Source organism: Onychostruthus taczanowskii, unplaced genomic scaffold, assembly GCF_017590055.1.
Source record: "Onychostruthus taczanowskii isolate IOZ18803 unplaced genomic scaffold, ASM1759005v1 scaffold318, whole genome shotgun sequence".
Taxonomy (NCBI): Eukaryota; Metazoa; Chordata; class Aves; order Passeriformes; family Passeridae; genus Onychostruthus; species Onychostruthus taczanowskii.
In genome coordinates, this window is record NW_024500550.1 from 68,064 (window position 1) to 77,424 (window position 9,361).

At 67.8% G+C, this 9,361-nt stretch overlaps 1 protein-coding gene across 1 annotated transcript in view; it reads left to right on the forward strand.

Moving 5' to 3' along the window:
• Positions 1 to 221: 221 nt before the first annotated feature.
• The window catches only part of LOC121338782 (plasma membrane calcium-transporting ATPase 3-like), an 18,621-nt gene continuing 9,481 nt past the window's right edge, over positions 222 to 9,361 (forward strand). The window contains exons 1-11 of the mRNA XM_041409994.1: positions 222 to 366; positions 983 to 1,139; positions 2,323 to 2,520; positions 3,670 to 3,927; positions 5,286 to 5,411; positions 5,480 to 5,608; positions 6,318 to 6,359; positions 6,448 to 6,611; positions 6,691 to 6,808; positions 7,536 to 7,577; positions 7,666 to 7,833. Coding sequence (XP_041265928.1) covers positions 989 to 1,139; positions 2,323 to 2,520; positions 3,670 to 3,927; positions 5,286 to 5,411; positions 5,480 to 5,608; positions 6,318 to 6,359; positions 6,448 to 6,611; positions 6,691 to 6,808; positions 7,536 to 7,577; positions 7,666 to 7,833 — 1,396 coding nt within the window. The 5' untranslated portion in view covers positions 222 to 366; positions 983 to 988. The remainder of the gene's footprint in view (positions 367 to 982; positions 1,140 to 2,322; positions 2,521 to 3,669; positions 3,928 to 5,285; positions 5,412 to 5,479; positions 5,609 to 6,317; positions 6,360 to 6,447; positions 6,612 to 6,690; positions 6,809 to 7,535; positions 7,578 to 7,665; positions 7,834 to 9,361) is intronic.

Genomic DNA, 9,361 nt, shown 5'->3' on the forward strand with positions numbered 1-9,361 from the left:
GGGGGGACTGGGGGGACTGGGGGGAACTGAGATTTAGTGGGGGAACTGGGGGGACTGGGAGTTATTGGGAAGAACTGGGAGTTACTGGGAAGACTGGGGGGGCTGGAGAGACTGGGAGTTACTGGGAGGACTGGGAGGGACTGTGGGGAACTGGTAGGGGGGGACTGGAAGAACTGGGATTTTCTGGGGACACTGGGAGTTATGGGAAGGAACTGGGGGTCCCTGGGGGTCCCTGGTGTCCCCGGGGGCGGGGCGCTGCCCGCTGTCCCCTCAGGTGTCCCCGCTGTCCCCAGGTGTGGCCCGGACAGGGGGGGCGGCCGGGCCCCCCCCGGCGAGACCCCCCCCAGGCCCCGCCAGCGCTGACAGGTGAGGGGCGCTGTCCCCAGCCGTGTCCCCTGTCCCCAAGGCTGTCCCCCCTGCTGTCCCCGCGCTGTCCCCACTCTGTCCCACGCTGTCCCCACTCTGTCCCACTCTGTCCCACTCCGTCCCCACGCTGTCCCCACTCTGTCCCCTCTCTGTCCCACTCTGTCCCCAACGCTGTCCCCACGCTGTCCCCGCTGTGTCCCCACACTGTCCCCACTCTGTCCCACGCTGTCCCACGCTGTCCCCGCTGTGTCCCCACTCTGTCCCACTCTGTCCCCACTCTGTCCCACGCTGTCCCCGCTGTGTCCCCACTCTGTCCCACGCTGTCCCGCTGTGTCCCCCGCTGTCCCCACGCTGTCCCCACACTGTCCCCGCTGTCCCCACTCTGTCCCACGCTGTCCCCGCTGTGTCCCCACTCTGTCCCACTCTGTCCCCACTCTGTCCCACGCTGTCCCGCTGTGTCCCCAGCTGTCCCCACGCTGTCCCCACACTGTCCCCACACTGTCCCCACTCTGTCCCACACTGTCCCCACTCTGTCCCACGCTGTCCCCACTCTTTCCCACGCTGTCCCACGCTGTCCCGCTGTGTCCCCAGCTGTCCCCACGCTGTCCCCTCGCAGGCCGCCATGGGGGACGCCGGGGGGGGTTTCGGGCTGGCGCTGCCGGAGCTGCGGGCGCTGATGGAGCTGCGCGGCCCCGAGGCGCTGCTGAGGCTGCAGCGGGACCTGGGGGGGGTCCCGGGGCTCTGCCGCCGCCTGCGCACCTCCCCCACCGACGGTACCGCCCCCAGACCCGCCGGGAGCCCCCCAAAAACCCCCAGACCCACCGGGACCCCCTGGGACCCTCAAAACACACTGGGACCCCCAAAACACACGGGGACCACCTGGGAATCCCCAAAACCCACCGAGAGCCCCCACACCTGTCGGGACCCCCCAGACCCGCCGGGACCCCCCCAAAAACCCCCAGGCCCACCGGGAGTCCCCAGACCCGCCGGGAGCCCCCCAAAAACCCCCAGACCCACCAGGACTCCCCAGACTCACCGGGAGTCCCCAGACCCATCGGGAGCCCCCCAAAAACCCCAAGACCCACCGGGACCCACCGGGAGCCACAAAACACACCGGGACCCCTCCCCCCAAAACCCCACAGACCCGGCGGGACCCTCCGGGACCCTCAAAACACACCGGGACCCCCAAAACCCACCGGGACCCCCCCAGACCCACCGGGACCCTGCAGAACTCATTGGAACCCCCCAAAACCCACCGGGACCCCCTGGGAGCCCCCAAAACCCACTGGGGCGCCCCCAAAACCCCCCAGACCCACCGAGACCCTGCAGAACCCCTCGAGACCCCCCAAAACCCACCAGAATCACACCGGGACCCCTCCCTGATCCCCCAGACCCCCCCTCAATCCCCCGGGAACCCCCCCAGGACCCCCCCAGGCCCATCACGACACCCCCAGGCCAGAGGGACCTGTGGGTGAGCCAGGGGTCCCCAGGGTGGCCGTGGGGTGACACCCGTGTCCCCAGGGCTGTCAGGGTGTCCCCGTGGTGTCCCCAGGGCTGTCGGGGTGTCCCCAGGGCGGTCAGGGTGTCCCCAGGGTGTCCCCAGGGTGTCCCCAGGGTGTCCCCAGGGTGGTGGTGGGTGACAGCCGTGCCCCCAGGGTGGCTGTGGGGCTGTCGGGGTGTCCCCAGGGTGTCCCCAGGGCTGTCAGGGTGTCCCCAGGGTGTCCCCAGGCTGTCCCCAGGCTGTCCCCAGGGCTGTCGGGGTGTCCCCAGGGTGTCCCCAGGGTGGCTGTGGGGCTGTCAGGGTGTCCCCAGGGTGGCGGTGGGTGACAGCCATGCCCCCAGGGTGGCTGTGGGGCTGTCAGGGTGTCCCCAGGGTGTCCCCAGGGTGTCCCCAGGGCTGTCAGGGTGTCCCCAGGGTGTCCCCAGGGTGGCGGTGGGTGACAGCCGTGTCCCCAGGGCTGTCCGAGGGTCCCCCCGAGCTGGAGCGCCGCCGCCGGGCGTTCGGCCGGAACTGGATCCCCCCGCGGCGCCCCAAGAGCTTCGCGGCGCTGGTGTGGGAGGCCCTGCAGGACGTCACCCTCGTCATCCTCGAGGTGGCCGCGCTCGTGTCCCTCGGGCTGTCCTTCTACGCGCCCCCCGGCGCCGCCGATGAAGGTGACACCGCTGTCCCCACGGCCCCGGCACCGTGTCCCCATCCCTGTCCCCATCCCTGTGTCCTATCCCTGTGTCCCCATCCCTGTGTCCCCATCCTTGTGTCCCATCCCCGTGTCCCCATCCCTGTGTCCCATCCCTGTGTCCCCATCCCTGTGTCCCATCCCTGTGTCCCCTGCCCGTGTCCCATCCCTGTGTCCCACCTGCTGTCCCCATATCCCCAGCTCTGTGTCCCCACCCCACTGCCATCCCCATGTCCCCAAATCGCCATCCAACGTCCCCTGCACCCCCGGCCATGTCCCTGTGCGTGACACTGGTGTCCTCATGTGTGTCATTCATATCCCCACATGTCCCCACATGTGTCACCCCTGTCCCCAACTGTGACACCTCTGTCCCCCATGTCCCCTCGTGTGTCACCGATATCCCCACGTGTGTCACCTCCGTCCCAGCTGTCCCCACCGTCCCTGCGCGCGTGACGCTCCCTCCCCACTGTCCCCACGCGTGTCCCCTCTGTCCCCACGTGTGTCTCCACCGTCCCCGCGCGCGTGATGCTCCCTCCGCGTGTCCCCACATGTGTCACCGCTGTCCCCACGCGTGTCCCCGCTGTCCCCCCACGCGTGACGCTCCCTCCCTGCTGTCCCCACGTGTGTCCCCACACATGTCCCCGCTGTCCCCACGCGTGTCCTCACCATTCCCACGCGTGTCCCCGTGTCCCCACGCGTGTCCCTGCTGTCCCCCCCCACGTGTGACGCTCCCTCCCCGCTGTCCCCACGTGTGTCACTGATATCCCCACATGTGTCCCCGTGTCCCCACGCGTGTCCCCTCTGCCCCCACTTGTGTCCCCACTGTCCCCACGAGTGTCCCCGTGTCCCCCCACTCGTGACGCTCCCTCCCTGCTGTCCCCATGCGTGTCCCCACGTGTGTCCCCGTGTCCCCACGTGTGTCCCCGCTGTCCCCACGCATGTTCCCCTGTCCCCCCGCGCGTGACGCTCCCTCTCCGCTGTCCCCACGTGTGTCACCACCATCCCCACATGTGTCCCCGCTGTCCCCACGCGTGTCCCCTCTGTCCCCCCGCGCGTGACGCTCCCTCCCCGCCGTCCCCACGCGGGTCCCCCCGTCCCCCCGCGCGTGACGCTCCCCCCGCGTCCCCAGCGTGCGGGCAGGCGTCGGGCGGCGCGGAGGACGCGGGCGAGGCGGAGGCGGGCTGGATCGAGGGCGCGGCCATCCTGCTCTCGGTGGCCTGCGTGGTGCTGGTGACGGCGTCCAACGACTGGAGCAAGGAGCGCCAGTTCCGCGGGCTGCAGAGCCGCCTGGAGCGCGAGCAGCGCGTGGCCGTGCTGCGCGGGGGGCGCCTGGCGCAGGTGCCCGTGGCCGACCTGGTGGTGGGGGACGTGGTGCAGGTCAAGTACGGTGAGTGGCGGCGGCTGGGGACACGGCGGGGACACGGGGGAGGGGTCGTGCTGGGGGTCTCGTGTGGCCATCATGACTGCCGTGTCTATCCCCTGTCCCCATCCCCTGTCCTCATCCCAATGCCATCCCCTGTCCCCATCGCTGTGTCCACATCCCCTGTCCCCATCGCTGTGTCCACATCCCCTGTCCCCATCGCTGTGTCCACATCCCCTGTCCCCATCGCTGTGTCCACATCCCCTGTCCCCATCGCTGTGTCCACATCCCCTGTCCCCATCGCTGTGTCCACATCCCCTGTCCCCACATCAGTGTCCCCATCCCCGTGTCCCCATCTCTGTGTCCCCATCCCCTGTCTCCGTACCGGTGTCCCCATCCCCTGTGTCCACTCCAATGCCATCCCCTGTCCCCATCGCTGTGTCCACATCCCCTGTCCCCACCCAAATGCCATCCCCTGTCCTCATCCCCGCGTCACCATCCCCATGTCCCCATCCCCTGTCCCCACATCAGTGTCCCCATCCCCTGTCACCATCCCCTGTCCCCATCCCCTGTCCCCACATCAGTGTCCCCATCCCCTGTCACCATCCCCTGTCCCCATCCCCTGTGTCCCCATCCCCTGTGTCCCCATCCCCTGTGCACATCCCTGTGTCCCCATCCCCGTGTCCCCATCTCTGTGTCCCCATCCCCTGTCCCCATACCAGTGTCCCCATCCCTGTGTCCCCATACCAGTGACCCCATCGCTGTGTCCCCATCCCCTGTCCCCATCCCCGTGTCACCATCCCCGTCCTGATGCCATTCCTGTCCCAGTCCCTGTGTCCCCATCCTCTGTCCCCACCTTTGTGTCACCATCCCCATCCCGCTGCCATCACCGTGTCCCCATCCCCGTGTCCTCTTGTGTCCCTGCACCCGTGGGCACACGATGGCACATCAGGGGACATCAGGACACCTCAGGACACACCACAAGGCCCTGGTGACACCGTGGTGGCACAGCCCCGACACCTGGTCCAGGGACACCCTAGGGGACATCATGGTGACTCCATGACACGCCATGAGGTCCTGGGTCACACCAGGACATGCCACAAAGTTCTGGTGACACCGTGGTGACACAGCCCCGACACCTGGTCTGGGGACACCCCAGGGGACATCACAGGGTCCATGGTCACTCCATGACACGCCACAAAGTTCTGGTGGCACTGTGGTGGCACAACCCTGACACCTGGCCTGGGGACACCCCAGGGGACACCAGGACACACCACAAGGTTCTGGTGACACCGTGGTGACACAGCCCCGACACCTGGCCTGGGGACACCCCAGGACGCCCCCAAGCTCCCCGGTGACACCGTGGTGGCCCTGTCCCCTCGCAGGTGACCTCCTGCCGGCCGACGGGGTCCTGATCCAGGGCAACGACCTCAAGATCGACGAGAGCGCCCTGACCGGGGAGAGCGACCACGTCCGCAAGTCCCTGGACAAGGACCCGCTGCTGCTCTCGGGTGAGGGACGCTCGGGGACACCGGCCACGCCCGGGGGACCGCGCCGTGACCCGCCGTGTCCCCGCCAGGCACGCACGTCATGGAGGGCTCGGGCAGGATGGTGGTGACGGCCGTGGGGGTCAACTCGCAGAGCGGCATCATCTTCACCCTGCTGGGCGCCGCGGGGGACGACGAGGACGACGGCAGGGACAGGAAAGGTGACACCGCAGCCGGGGGTGGCTCCCCGGGAGCTGGCACTGGGGGCGGCCCCGAGGGGGCTGGCACTGGGTGGCACTGTCCCCAAGGAATCTGGCACGGGTGGCACCGTGGGTGGCTGGTGGCCCCAAGGGGGCTGGCACTGGGTGGCACTGTCCCCAAGGAATCTGGCACGGGTGGCACCGTGGGTGGCTGGTGACCCTGTGGGAACTGTCACCTTCTGTCCCCAAGTCCCTCCGGTGTCCCTGAGGGCTCCAGACCCTTCTGTTCCACTCTGTCCCCATGGACTTTGTCCCAGTCTGTCCCCAAGGTCCCCAGACCCCTCTGTCCCCCTCTGTCCTTCTCTGTCCCCAAGGTCCCCAGACCCCCTGTCCCCCTGTGTTCTCTGTCCCTGAGGTCTCCAGACCCCTGTGTTCCCCTGTGTTCTCTGTCCCCAAGGTCCCCAGACCCCTCTGTCCCCCTGTGTCCTCCTCTGTCCCCAAGGTCCCCAGACCCTGTGTCCCCCTCTTTCTTTCTCTGTCCCCTCTGTCCCCAGAGCCTCTGTCCCCCTCTGTCCCCGACCCCTCCCATCCCTGTCCCCAGCAGTGCCACCACTGCCACTCCCCTCCCCCAACCCCAGTGCCACCACCCCTCCCTGTCCCCACGCCGGGGGCTCTCCCTGTCCCCCCCAGGTCACATTTCGGGGTGTCCCCACCCCGCTTTGTCCCACAGGGAAGCCGCAGGATGGCGCCGTGGACGCCCCACAACCCAAAGGTGCTTTGGGGTCGGGTGGGGACAACCCCAAACCCCCCTCCCTGTGCGTGCCCCCCTTGTCCCCCTGCCACGTGGCCGGTGTCCCCAGGCAAGCGGCAGGACGGGGCGGTGGCCATGGAGATGCAGCCGCTGAAGAGCGCCGAGGGAGGGGACAGCGGGGACGGGCCGGGGACGCGTCCCCGAGGTGGCCCCAAGAAGGAGAAGTCCGTGCTCCAGGCCAAGCTGACCCAGCTGGCCGTGCAGATCGGGAAGGCAGGTGGGGGCTGGGGTCCCCAAATGAGGGGACAAGGGGCTGGGGACGCGTCCGGAGGGGTGGGGACACTGCGGGCAGCTTGGGGACACACCCCCCAGGTGGCCCAGGTCAAACTGGGTCAACTCGCAGAGCGGCATCATCTTCACCCTGCTGGGCGCCGCGGGGGACGACGAGGACGACGGCAGGGACAGGAAAGGTGACACCGCAGCCGGGGGTGGCTCCCCGGGAGCTGGCACTGGGTGGCACTGTCCCCAAGGAATCTGGCACGGGTGGCACCGTGGGTGGCTGGTGGCCCCAAGGGGGCTGGCACTGGGTGGCACTGTCCCCAAGGAATCTGGCACGGGTGGCACCGTGGGTGGCTGGTGACCCTGTGGGAACTGTCACCTTCTGTCCCCAAGTCCCTCCGGTGTCCCTGAGGGCTCCAGACCCTTCTGTTCCACTCTGTCCCCATGGACTTTGTCCCAGTCTGTCCCCAAGGTCCCCAGACCCCTCTGTCCCCCTCTGTCCTTCTCTGTCCCCAAGGTCCCCAGACCCCCTGTCCCCCTGTGTTCTCTGTCCCCGAGGTCTCCAGACCCCTGTGTCCCCCTGTGTTCTCTGTCCCCAAGGTCCCCAGACTCCTGTGTCCCCCTCCTGTGTCCTCTGTCCCCAAGGTCCCCAGACCCCTCTGTCCCCCTGTGTCCTCCTCTGTCCCCAAGGTCCCCAGACCCTGTGTCCCCCTCTTTCTTTCTCTGTCCCCTCTGTCCCCAGAGCCTCTGTCCCCCTCTGTCCCCGACCCCTCCCATCCCTGTCCCCAGCAGTGCCACCACTGCCACTCCCCTCCCCCAACCCCAGTGCCACCACCCCTCCCTGTCCCCACGCCGGGGGCTCTCCCTGTCCCCCCCAGGTCACATTTCGGGGTGTCCCCACCCCGCTTTGTCCCACAGGGAAGCCGCAGGATGGCGCCGTGGACGCCCCACAACCCAAAGGTGCTTTGGGGTCGGGTGGGGACAACCCCAAACCCCCCTCCCTGTGCGTGCCCCCCTTGTCCCCCTGCCACGTGGCCGGTGTCCCCAGGCAAGCGGCAGGACGGGGCGGTGGCCATGGAGATGCAGCCGCTGAAGAGCGCCGAGGGAGGGGACAGCGGGGACGGGCCGGGGACGCGTCCCCGAGGTGGCCCCAAGAAGGAGAAGTCCGTGCTCCAGGCCAAGCTGACCCAGCTGGCCGTGCAGATCGGGAAGGCAGGTGGGGGCTGGGGTCCCCAAATGAGGGGACAAGGGGCTGGGGACGCGTCCGGAGGGGTGGGGACACTGCGGGCAGCTTGGGGACACACCCCCCAGGTGGCCCAGGTCAAACTGAGTGTGCAGATTGGGGTCCCCAAATGGGGTGGCAGGGGTTGGGGACACTGGGGACATGTCCTGAGGGGTGGGGACACTGCGGGCAGCTTGGGGACACACCCCCCAGGTGGCCCAGGTCAAACTGGGTGTGCGGATCAGTGTCCCCAAATGGGGTGGCAGGGGTTGGGGACACTGGGGACATGTCCTGAGGGGTGGGGACACTGCGGGCAGCTTGGGGACACACCCCGCAGGTGGCACCAAGGATAAATCGGTGTCCCAGGTTACACTGAGAGTGCAGATCAGTGTCCTCAAATGGGGTGGCAGGGGGCTGGGGACACTGGGGACGTGTCCTGAGGGGTGGGGACACTGCGGGCAGCTTGGGGACACACCCCGCAGGTGGCACCAAGGATAAAGCAGTGTCCCAGGTTACACGGAGAGTGCAGATCAATGTCCCCAAATGGGGTGGCAGGGGGCTGGGGACACTGGGGACGTGTCCTGAGGGGTGGGGACACTGCGGGCAGCTTGGGGACACACCCCGCAGGTGGCACCAAGGATAAAGCAGTGTCCCAGGTTACACGGAGAGTGCAGATCAATGTCCCCAAATGGGGTGGCAGGGGGCTGGGGACACTGGGGACGTGTCCTGAGGGGTGGGGACACTGCGGGCAGCTTGGGGACACACCCCGCAGGTGGCACCAAGGATAAAGCAGTGTCCCAGGTTACACGGAGAGTGCAGATCAATGTCCCCAAATGGGGTGGCAGGGGGCTGGGGACACTGGGGACGTGTCCTGAGGGGTGGGGACACTGGGGACGTGTCCTGAGGGGTGGCTGAACAACACCAAGGGTGGGGACATGTCCCCGAGGTGTCCCCAAGGAGGACAAATCAGTCCTGCAGGGCAAAGTGACCCAAGTGCAGATCGGGGGGTTGGGGGTCCCCAGTGAGGGGACAAAGGGTTGGGGACATGTCCTGAGGGAGGGGACAAGGACACGGAGTGGGGACAAGGACAGGGGGTAAGGACAAGGACACGGGGGGGACAAGGACACAGAGTGGGGACAATGACACAGGTTGGGGACAAGGACACAGGGTATCCCCAAGAAGGACACAGGGTGGGGACAAGGACACGGGGTGGGGACAAGTACACAGGGTGGGGACAAGGACAGAGGGTGAGGACAAGGACACAGAGTGGGGCATCAGGCACAGGGTGGGGACAAGGACACAGGTTGGGGACAATGACACAGGTTGGTGACAAGCACACAGGGTACCCCCAAGAAGGATACGGGGTGGGGACAATGACACGGGGTGAGGACAATGACACAGGTTGGTGACAAGCACACAGGTGGGGACAAGCACACAGGGTACCCCCAAGAAGGACACAGGGGGGGGACAAGGACACGGGGTGGGGACAAGCACACAGGCGGGCACAAGCACACCGAGTGGG